Source organism: Cetorhinus maximus, chromosome 17 (genome assembly GCF_964194155.1).
Source record: "Cetorhinus maximus chromosome 17, sCetMax3.hap1.1, whole genome shotgun sequence".
Classification (NCBI taxonomy): domain Eukaryota; kingdom Metazoa; phylum Chordata; class Chondrichthyes; order Lamniformes; family Cetorhinidae; genus Cetorhinus; species Cetorhinus maximus.
The window spans coordinates 19597585-19612404 of NC_135895.1; the positions used below are offsets into that span (position 1 = coordinate 19597585).

At 44.4% G+C, this 14820-nt stretch overlaps 1 protein-coding gene across 4 annotated transcripts in view; it reads right to left on the reverse strand.

Annotated features, from left to right (window-relative positions):
- bcar3 (BCAR3 adaptor protein, NSP family member) overlaps positions 1–14820 on the reverse strand; it is a 164100-nt gene that overhangs the window by 12558 nt on the left and 136722 nt on the right. For all 4 annotated transcript variants that reach the window (XM_078560802.1, XM_078560803.1, XM_078560804.1 and 1 more), the window contains 4 exons: positions 8560–8688; positions 6353–6798; positions 3712–3812; positions 1289–2007 (listed from right to left, as the gene is read on the reverse strand). In XM_078560802.1, the coding sequence (XP_078416928.1) occupies positions 1289–2007; positions 3712–3812; positions 6353–6798; positions 8560–8688 (1395 nt within the window). The remainder of the gene's footprint in view (positions 1–1288; positions 2008–3711; positions 3813–6352; positions 6799–8559; positions 8689–14820) is intronic.

The following is a 14820-nucleotide window of genomic DNA, read 5'->3' on the forward strand; positions in this document are numbered from 1 at the left end:
AGCAGCGCAGGGCAGTCAGGCACATGCGAAGGGAACAGAGCTTTTCCGTTTCTGACCTCTTAAGAGGAAATGGAGCGATTGGCTCCAGAGTGTCTGTACCAGGTATCAGTTGTAGCAACTGGAGGCAGGTGGCACTGGAACCGGGTGCTAAATCCTTCATGCCAACCTCATCCCGAGAGTGCCAGCCCATGTCACTTCTGACCATTCTTCCTGCCTGTGACAATGCCCCATGCTGTTTACATACTGCAAAAACAGCAGGGAAATTTACACCATTAATAAACTAAAGCGTTTTCCACATCTTCTACAACATGCTTCCAATGAACATCATTGATTTTCCAAATGTAATGTCGTACAGCCACAGGAACAAAGCACTGGTCTATCAGTTGTATTTCTTAATATTTGCCACCGCAGTCTAAAGGATCCACACAGTGAATGCTAGTACTTTTGATATATGTCCAATATCACGAGCAGCTGACTTTTGTTGAGGTTTACGTGATGTGGTTAACCCTCCCAGGAAATGTATTCTCATTTAATTCTAAGGATACAAAGACAGTTTATACACTTTAATGTTCTCATGCATAGTGAAAGATGTGGTCTAACGAAAGGTGCTATAATTCTGTGCTTTACACTTTGTAATGAATCAAACCGCTGTAGAAGATAATAGATAACAGATGGATTACACCGGATACATTCCAAAATGAATGGAGCACAGTGACCTCAAAACAATCAACACATTCCCCATTCCTCCACCACTCTGACCCCACACTCCGTCAACTCCTGTAATTGTAAACCACAACCAAGGGGGGGTCATCATTTTTAAACACTTTTAGCAAATTGCTCTTCAGATGGTTGGGTTCACTTGATCAGTCTCAATCAAAATTGGTCAAATGACATCTTCCTTGTAAGAGTCCAGCTGACCCTTTATGAGGCCAAGTGCTGGAAATACTCAGCAGGTCTGGCAGCATCTGTGGACTGAGAAACAGAGGTAACGTCTTGAGTCCAATATGACTTCTTCAGAACTGAAGAAGAGTCATACGGACTCGAAATGTTAACTCTGCTTCTCTCTCCACAGATGCTGCCAGACCTGCTGAGTATTTCCAGCACTTTGTTTTTATTTTGGATTTCCAGCATCCAAAATATTTTGCTTTTACCTTTATGTAGCCTCCCTGACAGCCAGGTTGTTGGACTTATTACTCTGAATACAAAGACTTGTAAAGTCAGATGGAATTATGCATCTTTATAAATCTGCGGTGTGAATTTTTTTTTTTTTAAAAACACAAATTCTTACCTGGCAGTCCACTTTCAGGATGTACTTGGCAATAGTTGTGGGGTCATTATTGGCCAACAGCTCTTTGACGCGTCTGATCACCCAGGTGTCCAGGGGCTTGTTGTCAACAGGAAGCAATTTTGATTTGAAGTCATTGGGCTTAAAGCACGAGACACTTTCAAAGAAGGGTCCAAACAAGGCTGGGTTACTGGCCTCTTCCTCATCTTCCCCAGGAGACATAATGAAGTGAAATGGGCTTTCGTCTGAAATGCTGAGGACAGATTTGGATCTTTGAAAGGAGATCTTTGGTGCTTCCTCAGTTTTTAATCTTTCTACAAAACTGTCAGACTGGAATAAATACTGATCTGTCCCTGCGTGCTCCACTGAGGCATCATGTTTTGGTTCACAGTAGCAATTGCCCCTTTCTGGGGTGCCAGCGCTCATCTCACCATACTTGCCTCTGTCAGGATCATTCATTAATGAAGGGGAGGGTGGCATTCTTAGTGAAGGCACCTTGCTGGGCTTTGGGGGCGGTTTGGGGTAGAGTTGACTGTCAGACCCTCTGAGTGCTTCCCCAGCTTGCAGTTCCAAAGTGGGGCTTCGGACAAACGTTGGGCTGAGAGCGGGCTCGCTGCCTGTTCTAAACACTGGGGACTTGATGCGTGCCATTCCTTCCATTCCCTTGTGCTGCTGTTGCTGAGGCTGGTGTTGTGGCTGAGGTTGTTGCGGAAGTTTCATTCCTGTGAGTAAAGAAGAGGGGAATAGTGCAGGAGTAGATTAGGTGTAGTAATAGCCAGTGTTAGCTGTGACTCAGTGGGTAGCATTGTTGTCTCAGAGTGAAAGGGTTGCACATAAACCTGGGCTAATGCTCCAGTGCAGTACTGAGGGAGTGCTGCGCTGTCACAGGTGCTGTCTTTGGATGAGATGTTCTACTGAGGCCCCGTCTGCCCTCTAAGCTGGGCATAAAATATCCCATGGCAAAGAAGAGCAGGGGAACTATTCCCAGTGTTCAGGGCAATATTTATCCCTCAATCAACATCATTGCCAATAAAAAAGGCGATTTTCATCGAATAGCTCTTTGTGGGATCTTGCTGTGTGCTTCCTATAATCACAACAGTGACTACATTTCAAGAAGTGATTATTTGGCTGCAAAGTATTTTGTAATATCCTGAAGTTGTGAAAGATGCTATATAAATATAGTTTCTTTCTTCTATAGGATATACAGGAATACTCCAGTTTAAGTAGTAGATACGTTCCTGTAAACCACTACTTAAATCAAAACTACTTAAATCAAAGGAAGTTTTCCCATTTCAATGTCTATAATATCAGGAGATGCATTTCCATCCCAGGATTTCCAGCCTCAACACGTAACATAAACACAAAACAAACAAAACACAATTCCTATTGATATGGCAAAGAACCAGAGAGGGAAGGATTTTGTTTTTCCTGACTGCTCTAAAACAAAGCTACAAAATACATCCCCAAGATATAAGTGGCATATTTTTGCAAGATCGATTGCCCCTCTACTCACTCATGTTAATTTGTTCCTTCCCTTAAAATGACCAATGGGGAGACCAAAACCTAAGCTGGAGAATGGGGAAACAGCAATTTTGCTATTTCACCCAGCCTGTAACTATGCAGATGGTTACAAATAAACATTTGCATCTGGTTCCCAACTACCTTATAACGGGATAGGTAGTACATAAAGCAAAAAAAGGGCAGTAATTTTAAAAACTATTTAATCACGAAATTACTCTATTTGGGACTACGTAAAATGGAGTAAAAGCAAAATGCTGCGGATGCTGGAAATCTGAAATAAAACCAGAAAGTGCTGGAAAAACTCAGCAGAAGAAGAGTCATAGGGACTCAAGATGTTAACTCTGTTTCTCTCTCCACAGATGCTGCCAGACCTGCTGAGTTTTTCCAGCATTTTCTGGTTTTACTTAAAATGGCGTACGGCTGTATTTAAAAATTACAGGCAAATAACTGGATGATTATGGTATTGACAATGGACTGCAGCGACTCAAGAAGGCAGCTCACCACCACTTTCTCAAGGGCAATTAGGGATAGGCAATAAATAATTGTTGACCTAGCCAGCGACGCCCACGTCCCATGAACAAATAAAATAAACTAAATGCTTTGGTTTGCTGTTAGTAGGTATTACAATGACTATAATCTGAGTATCTATTAGTTTCAGTATAGCAACAACCTTTGCACATTACATTCGGTACAATGCTGAAGCATAAGCAGCAAACTCTTCAAGGCATGAACATACAGGTCGACACTGACCACTGAACACGGTAAAAAATTTGGTTAATGCTGCATAGTCATTTTTAAGCACAGAACGATAAGTATTGAGGACTTTCAGCTGGTGAAGTCTTCAAAGAGTTACGCACAGCTCCGGTGCTGCCGCTGTCTAAAACTGCGACTGATTCCAAACTCACCCAAAGGAAGGTAGCTTTCCGATTGATGGGATTTCAAGGGCTGTCGTCTATCCTGTACATAGTCGAGACTCGCAGGCTGGCTCCCACTCTTGTCTTTATTCCTATGGGTGGCAGAGAAAGGAAAGTTTTTTTTAAAAAAGCCTGTATGTGTGCTGCCTGACCACACTTTAAAACTTTGCCAAACTAGTGCATGGGAACGCAAGTACTTTTCAACAGGAACCTTCTGTTGCTCACATCTCAAGCACTGGGACAGTGCTGAGTACAGGCACCTGAAGACGAAGGGAGCTGTTAAGCTGCCTATAAAAACATAAAGGTACTGAATCCCCATGATATAGCTGAAGGAATTCAACATAAGATCTGAAACAAACCCCAGTATGGGAAAAAAAAATCAACAACTTAACCTGTTGCACATCCTTGATTAAAACAGCTACAAAGACATTAATCCCCAAGGTCAAAGATGGGAAAATGACGTCATTTTAAAGTGCTACAACAATACAAATCTTTTCAAGGACTAAGGTCACACAGATTAGGTTGGAAAAGCTGAGAATCAATAATTAACACGGAGTTGTTTCATTTTAACCGGATTATTCAGAGGGTTACACAAGTGACTTAAGGACGAGTTTCCTTGTAAAAAGTTGAATTAGTAACCTGATGGTAAAGAACTGTGTGGGAAGAGCCCTGGCAAGGAATCCTTTTCCTGTCCATTTAGCTCAAAGTAATACACTCAAATTCAGGGAGATAGTGAAAAGGCAGCTGGCTATCCAATTCCATCCACTTCAATTCCACTTTTTTGCTGAGAAAAAGAGACATTTCTCGCCGAAGCTTTTCGCCGTGCACTCACCAGGACAATTCGCAAGAAAATACCAGTGACGGGGAAACAACATGTTTATGCTGTTTTTAACATATTTATAAATTATACGCATGTTGTTTCCCCCTGACATTGGCATTTTCTTGTGAATTGTCCTGGTGAGTGCACGGTGAAAAGCTTTAATAAGAAATCTCTCTCCTTTCAGCAATACTCAAGTTCTGTACTACCAAGCTTTATTTTGGTTGCATATCTTAATGGATAAAAGGGTACTAGTAGACAGAGTTTAATGGTCTAAAGACCTTTTACCCTTCCCCAATCTACTGGTCTTCGCAAAATTAATATACTATAATAATGTTAAACTATGGGTTTAATGGCAATTTTTCCCACCCAGAAGGTCTAAGACAGAGTTAAATTGAGGAGCAAGGAAATATCAAAGGATACAGAGAAAGAGCAGGGGGAAGTGGGACTAGAGTAGATAGTCTACTACCATACTCCTCATGCCCCAGGCATTGGACAGAATGACTTGCCATTGTGCTGAGTGCCATGGGTCCTGCGCTAACAATTTGGAGACTGGAATTGTTTGAATGGGAAAAGATTCATTGACAAAATCCATTTCATAATAATGTTCGTAATAATATGTAACAGTACAGTGGCTACAAGAGCAGGTCAGAGGCTAGGAATCCTGTGGAGAGTAAGTCACCTCCTGACTCCTCAAAGCCTGTCCACCATCTACAAGGCACAAGTCAGGAGTGTGATGGAATACTCTCCACTTGCCTGGATGAGTGCAGCTCCCACAACACTCAAGAAGCTTGACACTGTCCAATACAAAGCAGCCTGCTTGATTGGCACCACATCCACAAACACTGACGCACAGTAGCAGCAGTGTGTACCATCTACAAGATGCACTGCAGGAACTCACAAAGCCTCCTTAGACAGCACCTTCCAAACCCACGACCACTACCACCTAGAAGGACAAGGACAGCAGATAGATGGGAACACCACCACCTGGAAATTCCCCCCACCATCCTGATTTGGAAATATATCGCAGTTCCTTCACTGTCATTGAGTCAAAATCCTGGAACTCCCTTCCTAACAGCACTGTGGGTGTACCTACACCACATGGACTGCAGCGGTTCAAGGAGTCAGCTCACCACCACCTTCTCAAGGGAAATCAGGAATGGGCAATAAATGCTGGCCCAGCCAGTGAAGCCCACATCCCATGAATGAAAAAAGTGGTGGGGTTGGATGTGGGTGGGGATGGGGAGGGGGATGTGAATTAGTCGAAGTTCTCCCAACCCCCGCCCGGCCTGGCTGTAACGCTCAGCACGCCTACTGCTGTTTGTGTTGATGCACCCGAATTCCCTCCCTGTCTGCTCTGGGGTGTTCCTGAATCAGGGATTAGAGAGGATGGAGGGGCAGGGGGTTGATGGAGAAGAGAGTTTGCATGTCTGTCTGTTTAAGCCTTTACTTTGCAAAGCCAAGCACAACAAATCCAAACAGGAAACCGTTCAAACATCCAAACAGCAACAGGCAAGACAGATTCTTTAAATGGAAAGCTCGTTCCGTGGTTGTGTTTAAAGAAAAAACCAGCGCACGAAGTTATTTTTATACTGGATCTGTAAGAGCTGATGCTGCACTAGTGACGGTTCAGGGAACTGCAACTCTGAGCTAAAGCGTAGTGACTAACTCTTATTCAAAGTAACTGAGAGATTTCCGGGCATGGTGTGATGCACAGTTTAAATTTTATACATTGCTATTAAACAGAAAGGCAGAAACATAATTTGAATCTTAATCTGCGGCAGTTAATGAATTCTTTCCTTTCAGGAAACCCACCTCAAGAGGTTTCCTGCTGACAGCATCCGCTCCTGATTTGGTCCATTTGACACATTCAAGCTCAGTCGCTTTCCCACGTCCAGTTTTTCACCTGGCGTGCCGCAGGACTGCTGCCGGACCGGAGCAGACATCCCGTATTTCTCCTCCATGCACCTCAGCGGGAGGGTCCGATTTATGGGCTGGAAAATGATGGCTCCGATCTGCTCAAAGACCGGTTTGCGATTCCCCACGTAGCACCTGACTAGGGCAGGGATGCTGTCAAAGCTCTCTCGCTCAAACTTGTACTGCAGGCGGCTGTAGCCTCCGTTCAGCCTGACCATCACCTTGGTGATTTTGAAATGGTGAGGGGTGTCTTTCCACTGACAGGTCAACACCTGGTTTCCGGGGCTGGAGAGGGAGTCACGGATCAGGAAGTCTCCATCTCTCTGAATTAGGCTCTCTGCCACCTGCAAACACAGACACTTGTCAGCATGACCGAGTGGGCACAAGGACACCTATTCACAAGCTGGGCGACACATTATCATTACATCATCCATTGTAACAGCTTGCAATATATTCAGCACTCAAGAAGCTGGTAGCTCTTTGGATGTTTCACCTACAGCAGTAAACAAAACCAAATTGAACATGAGGACCAGGAAGAGGCTATTCCGTTCCCCAAAACTGCTCCACCATTCAATTTAATCATGGTTGGTCTGTACCCCAACTCCAATTTCCCGCCTTGGCTCCATTTCCTTTGATAAATTTACCAAACAAAAACTTAGCACTCTCAATATTGAAACTTCCAATTAACTCCAGCGTCCAGAGCTTTTAGGGAGCGAGTTTTCCCAGGTTTTTACCAAAGGTGCTTCCCGATTTCACTCCCGAAAGGCCTTGTTCCAATTTTAAGATTAGGTCCCCCCCCATTCTGGATTCCTTCACGAGAGAAAGTAGTTTCTCTACAATCAACTGTTTTAGTATTTGAAATGCGTCAGGTAGATTACCTTTCAATCTTCAATACTTAACTGAATACAAACCAAGTTTCTGCAGCCTGTCCTCATGGTTTAAACCCCTAAGCCCCAGTGTCATACTGATGAATCTGTGCTGCCACCCGCTCTAACAAATATATCCGTTCCTTTGTCACGATGCCCAGCGAGGAACCAGTACCTCAGATGGAGTAACCATATATATTTTTGTAAATGTACACAATAGATGCACTCAACCATTCATCTTCAATTTCAAAATGATCCCACAAAAATAATCTCCCCACCTGTACATTTGAGTCGGGGGAGACTAAATTCCCAAATGCTGGACTGAATTACCTGGCTCCGATTTTGAGATTATGCCCCTTCATCTTGGATTCCCCCCTTCATCACCCACACCCAGACCCTTCCCTCCGCCACACCCCCAGCCCCACCGCTCCCTGCAGTGCACAGTTTCTCCATATCTACCCTTTCAAATCCTTACAACATTTTAAATACCTCGGTCAGATCGCTACCCAATCTCCTCTGCTCAAGGGAACATAAGCCCCTAATGCCTCGGCATGTTCCACTGTAAATGCAGGTAGCTGATGCTGTTGTTATTCCCTCCAAGTGGAGGAGCTTCACTCAGCTGAGCTCATTCCTTTCAGCAACAGCTCAGAATCAGCCCCTGCGGCCCCCTCGAGCTGTGCAGGTGGGAGAGAGAAGGGGCGAGGTCCATTTCACTTCAGGTAAACTGGCCGTTACTGGCCGTTCGTTATAACCCGTGCCTGACATTCAGTCCTTCAGATCACTAGAAGGAAGTGTTAGACTAGGATTACAAAGAGCGCGTAACATAACAACCCCTGTTATGTGCTCCTGGTAAAGGCCAGCTTTGAACCCAGAAAAATTACCTCTGAGCGATCATGGAAGGCTTCTAACTTGATGCTTAAAAGATAAAAGGCAATTTTGGTTTAATGTGATCACGTTTTTTTCATTTATAAACCAGCACAAAGCATTGCGAGACTGGGGCTCTGGGGAAAATGATCTCATCGCTTATATTGAAATAATCAGTGTTAAGTGATACTATAAAGTCTAGACTGACTCAAAACCATATGGGAGCTCTGGAGGAGTCTTACAGAGGAAACTTCGTCTCATTTCTGTGGTAATTTCTAGCAGCACTATGCAAAGTATTCAAGTGAACAGTCGCAGCTCAAAGGAGAAAGTAAGTGGCACGGTGCAAAATGAAACCAGCAATGCCTAGCAGCGTACCTTCCTGGGAATGTGGCCGTGGTACCAGGCATGGCTTCGCAGGTCTTCGCTGTTCAACTTCAGCTCTTCCTCCAGCTCCTTCCTCAGCTTCTCAGGTGTTGAATCCATAATGTACCTTTCCTTTGAGAACTGAAAAACAAAAGAGCAGAAACATCAGAGAGTCAATCCGAAGCCTTCCATCCAATTCTCATGCCCGTTACCAGCAGGTGGCCCCTCCGCACTTTGATCGGATTCTCTCCTTGAGCCAGCACGGAATCCAAAGGCGTGTATGGCCGCAGATCCCATTTTCCAGCTGGTGCTTTGCCCATCCTTTTTAATCTCAAATCAATAGCCACAGGAGACTGCGCTGGGTCACTGTTAATGACTAACAGTTGCCCATACCCTAGATTCAATTGGGCTAATGCTGTCAGATCAGGCACTAACTGCTCTGCTCACAGTTTGGCCACAGGAAAGCATCTGCTCCCGAGCTGCTAATGGTGTTTTTTATTGGCGCTTTGTTGACTTAATTATATTAGTCACAAAAAATTAATTTCCTTCACTGCATATTTCATGTGCAATTATATGCCCTGCACACAGCTCTCAAAAATCTGCCTCGATGCCATAAATGTATCATTACCCACGAGCAACTTTATATGATTCTGACTGTTGCTTGGAGATGTAACAACTGATGCTTGTATCTACCCTCTTGTTTCTTGGAACAAAGGTAAGAAGCAGAAAATTGACAAGAGAGACAAAGAAGGCACATTCAATCCTGCAAGTTAACATCAGTTGTGAGTTTGTGTGGAGTGTGTATGTATGTATTTATATAGCTAATTTCAGTTGAATAAGTGTGTCTATAAATACACATATAAATGGTGTGTGTTATACACACATATATATATATATCTATCTGTGCTTATATATCTGTGTGTTTGTCTCTGTGGCCTGGTTTGTCATTGAGCATTATGAGTGATTCTGATTCCTGATGCAACTTCCTCTCCATTACTGTCAGTTTAATGAGCTGATAATTCACTTACGCTTAGTTATGAGTTCAACAAAATACCGGAGTGGGCCAGTGTTTAGCTCGTTATCGCTGTTTGGTTCATTTGTCATTCCATCTCTGCTTTTACAGTAATAACAGGATGTTTTCAAGAGTCATCGCATCTCTGTCACTGGCTACGTCTCACCTCTTGACAAACTTGCACCTCTTAAGTTACCGACAAAATATCAGCAAGGACAAAGTAAACTTTCCATTCCTAATATTTTCAAGTCCTGTTTAGCTCAGGGAAATAACTGTGGGATCTCTGCATCTTCAGTCTGACCCTGTGTCTGTACACCAGATCTTACACCCAGTTCCTTGGAGCTTCATCAGCTTAAAGGGACCACAGCCAGACACAGACTGCAGATTTCTCTCCTGCGCCACTCCAGTATCATTTGCCCATATAACAACAGTCAATGCACTTTAAAATAACTTATTCCGTGTGATGAAGTGCTTTGAGGTTTCTCTGAAAGCGGCAACTGGGCCATGTAAAAACGCAAGCCATTCCTTCGCAAACCCAGTCCCGGGGTCAGAAACCTGGAGCCTGAATTCTGCAGGTTCTCTCAGTCTCCACCATAGTTTTGGCAGGATACTCATACAATCCCTAAGGAAAACAATGAGGTTAGCTGTTTTTAACCTGGGGCCTCCCTCCCTCCCCTCCCCCTCCTCCCCGCCACCGCTGGAATTTCCAAGTCAATTCCCATTTCCCCTCATCCCTCCCTCACCCAGGAGAATGCCCAGTCACAAGCAGCTCTTCCGTCTGATTGGCGACACAAGCTCTCACTGGGCTGGGCCAACTCTGTTGGCTGCCGGGGAGTCTCCCGGAATGGGACACGGGACCTCCCAGCTGCTGCTGCCGTCAAGCGATCAGACCTGCGAGGATGCTTTCAGTGAGACTTGGCAACTCCAGCAGGCAGACCTAAGTGAAAAGGGTAGCTGCTGAATTCCAGGTCCCTGCTGTGTGGTTACATATTTCATCCCCCCCCCCCCACCCCAACCCACCCACCCTCTCTCAGACTCCCTGAAGGTCTAACTCAAAACACATCAATTACTTTTTTTCAATATAACTGAACGTTCCATTAATGACTCAGTGGGTTCATACGTCATGAGATGTACACTGAGTTCTACAGAGAACAAAAGGTGAGGAAAACATCCTAACAGTGATACTTTGTTTGGTTACAAGTTTGAACCATAGAGTGATATTGCACAGCAAGAGCCCATTTGATCTCATGTGCCCATCCTGGTTCTTTGAAGGAGATTAGTTTCCTTTTCCCTCAAGGAAAATAGAGAAAAAACAGTTGAATTGACATAATGGAAAGCTACCCTGAAACCACACACATACGCAGGCCTGGTCCCTCCGATGCCGAAGAATGGGTTAAACTCCATGCCGGTGTCCTAGCACTATGGTGCCCTCCAGTGGTGCTCCAGTGCTCATACACGGCGTAGGTTATATATGGAAATCCCAGTAGAAAGTACACAACTGGGAGTATCTTCATCAGACAGGCTGCAGCCTACCACCCTTCTGAAGGGAGACTAGGGCTTGGCTTTGCCCCTGATGCTCACGTCTCGCGAGTAAAAGAAAAACGATTTACAGATTTATTGCCACTTCAACTCAATCAATCAAAATTAGGAATGGAATCTTGACAACAGTCTGTTGAGTCATTCTCTCCATTACAATTTTTAAAAAGAATTTAAGAGTATAAACTGCCTCTATTCTTGTCAAACTATCACAAAATGCAGCACAGAAACAGGCCATTCAGCTCAACAGGTCCATGTTGCTGTTAATGCTCTAACAACCCTTCTCCCACCACTCTTCGTCTCAGCCCCATCCCTTTCTCCCCCATGTGTTTATCTAGCTTCCCTGTAAATGCATCTATACAATTCACCACAGCTACTGCCTGTGGTAGCAAATCCCACATGCTAACCACTCTCTGTCAAAACATTTCTTCCGAATTCCTCATTGGATTTATTGGTGATTCTTCTATTTATGGCCCCTAGTTTCAGTCTCACCCACGAGTGGAAACATGTCTACAGCTGGCCTTTCATAACCTTGAACACCTGTATGGGGTCACCCCTCTTTTCTAGGCACAGGTGACCAAGCGCTCAACAGGGTAGATACTGAGGGGTTGTTTCCCTTGGCTGGGGACTTTAGGACAGCAGGGGAGGGCTTAGGTTAAGCAGTCAATCATTTAGGACTGAGATGAGAAGAAATGCTCATGCGCAGAGGATTGTGAATCTTTGGAATTCTCTATCCCAGAGGGTTGTGGATGCTCCATCGTTCAGTGTGTTCAAGACAGAGATCCGTAGATTTTTGATCTCTCAGGGAATCAAATGGAAATATGGAGTGGACAGGAAAGTGAGGTCGATCATCAGTCATGATCATATTGAACGGGAGAGCAGGCTCGAGGGGCCGAATGGTCTAATACTACTTCTATTTTTTTTAATGTTCAGTTTTAAGATTTACATCACTGACTTACAGCCACAGAAAGCAAGAGACAAACAGAGATTCTGAAGAATGTCAGTCAGTCATACTGATACAAGTCAGTGGATTATACCAAGCTTATACAAAACTTTGCTACCAGTGTCCGAATTTCAAGTTCCATTTACCCACCATCCCTGCGCACGTTGACCTATATCGAGTCCAGCCCTACAACCTTCCGAGATATTAGCGCTCTTCTAACTCTGGCCTCTTATGCATCCCTGATGCCCCACCACTGGTGGCTGTGCCTTCAGGTACCTCTTAAGTTGAGGTAATCCTAAACTCTGGAATTCCCTCCCTGCACCTCTCTATCTCTCTCTCCTCCTTTAAGACACTCTTTAAAGCTGACCTCTTTGACCAAGCTTTTGGTCATCCGTCCTAATAATGCCGTAAATTTAAAAAATTCATTTACAGGATGTGGGCTTCACTGGCTGGGCCAGCATTTATTACCCATCCCTAATTGCCCTTGAGAAGGTGGTGGTGAGCTGCCTTCTTGAACCACTGCAGTCCATGTGGTATAGGTACACCCACAGTGCTGTTAGGAAGGGAGTACCAGGATTTTGACCCAGCGACAGTGAAAGAACGGTGATATATTTCCAGGTCAGGATGGTAAGTGACTTGGAGGGGAACTTCCAGATGGTGGTGTTCCCATGTGTCTGCTACCCTTGTCCTTCTAGGTGGTTCTGGTCGTAGGTTTAGAATGTGCTGTCGAAGGAGCCTTGGTGAGTTCTTGCAGTGCATCTTGTAGATGGTACACACTGTTGCTACTGTGCATTGGTGGTGGAGGGATGAATGTTTGTGGATGTGGTGCCAATCAAGCGGGCTGCTTTGTACTGGACGGTGTCAAGCTTCTTGAGTGTTATGGGAGCTGCACTCATCCAGGCAGTGGGGAGTATCCCATCACACTCCTGACTTGTGGCTTGTAGATGGTGGACAGGCTTTGGGGAGTCAGGGGGTGAGTAACTCATCACATTGGGGGAGGTGGAGGTGGGGGGTATGTGGCCTGGTGTCAAATTCTGTTTAATAATGCTCTTGTGAAGCACATTGGGATATGTTACTGCATTAAAGGCACTATATAAATGCAACTTGTTGTTCTTCAGTCAGTTCATGGAAATGCTCCACAGTAGATGTAACTTATGATGGTGTAAGAATGAGGCAACTGGTAGAATTCACATTGTGTTGGGTAAGAGAACAGTTAACTGCAGTTACATGTCCACCTCCCACAGGGAGCGATCTCATCAAGGTTCAACTGGAATCAGATATAAAGAAGTGCATCTACACATGCAACAGGAAGAAGATAGTCCCTGGTGTGTTCCCTGACAAGTTACTAGAATGATGATAAAACATCAATAGTTTCTGTAAACAAGACCTTAATGGGATCAGCCTGGTGACAGTTTGTTTTTAAATCCGATACCACCTTTTCACAAGGGCCAATGCATTCTCTCGATGTTGTGACATTTATAGATTGCCCCGGATCAAGAGACTGGAAGGCCAGGGGCGCTATTAGAGGGAAGGAGTCCCGAATGAGAATGGAACGGAAGGCAGATAGCTCAGTGGAAACCCAGGCAGATTTTTGTTTTATCCCTAACGCAGAGATGATGTGGTGAACATTGATTGCACTGACGAAGGCCTGACAGGTGATTTGGCACAGGCCTGTTCCTTACTGGGTGACTCACTGAGCCCCGGGGAGACAGCACAGTGAACCTTTAATCAGATGTTTCCTATCCAGCCTCAGAAGTGGGAGTTAATATAATCACATGTACAAGTGTTGTTCTAATTGATGTTTGCTCACAGTGATTTACTGCTTACAATTTCCTGTGGTTCCACAATCTGCGTCTTTTGACACCATTTGCTGCACTAATTAAAAGCCTTTATCCTTCTATAACGTCATCAAACGTCTCAATCTGCTCCGTCAACGTGTAAGGTTGGAGCCTGAGAGCCATCACATCAGTTTATGTATCAAGGCAGTCCTGTCACTCAATGTGATAAGGCACCGATTTATACAATGCAGAGAATCAGCGTTACAACAGAGAAATGGGCCATTCAGCCCTTCAACTCTGCACCAATGCTTCTATCCACAAGTTACAGTCTAATCTCACTCTCTAGTTCATTCACGTGATGTAACTTATTATGTTGCATTTCCTAATTCTAGCACTTTTAAAAAAACAAATAAAAATACTATTTTGTTCATGTAGCCTGGTACATCTCAAATACATTAGTGCATCAGACTTTGGTGTTCTTGGGAATGTGCTTGTAAGATCATAAGAAACAGGAGCAGGAGTAGGCCATTCGGCCCATCAGGCCTGCTTCGCCATTCAATAAGGCCATGGCTGATCTGATTCTCCACTCTCCTGCCTGTCCCTCCATAACCCCATTAATTCCCTTGTCAATCAGCAATCTGCCTAACTCAAATATTCAATATATTCAATGGCCCAGCCTCCACTGCTTGCTGGGGAAGAGAATTCCCAAGACTAATGACCCTCAAAGAAGAAATTCCTCCTCATCGCCATCCTAAATGGGAGACCCCTTATTTTTAAAATGTAGCCCCTAGTTCTAGATCCCCCCACGATAGGAAACATTCTCCCAGCATCCACCTTGTTAAGCCCCCTCAGAATTTTATGTTTCAATAAGATCACCTCCCATTCTTCTAAACCCCAAGAGCCATAGGCCCAACCTGCTCAGCCTTTCCTCATAAGACAACCCCTTCATCCCAGGAATCAGCCTGGTGAACCTTCTCTTGAAGTGCTTCCAATGCAAGAATATC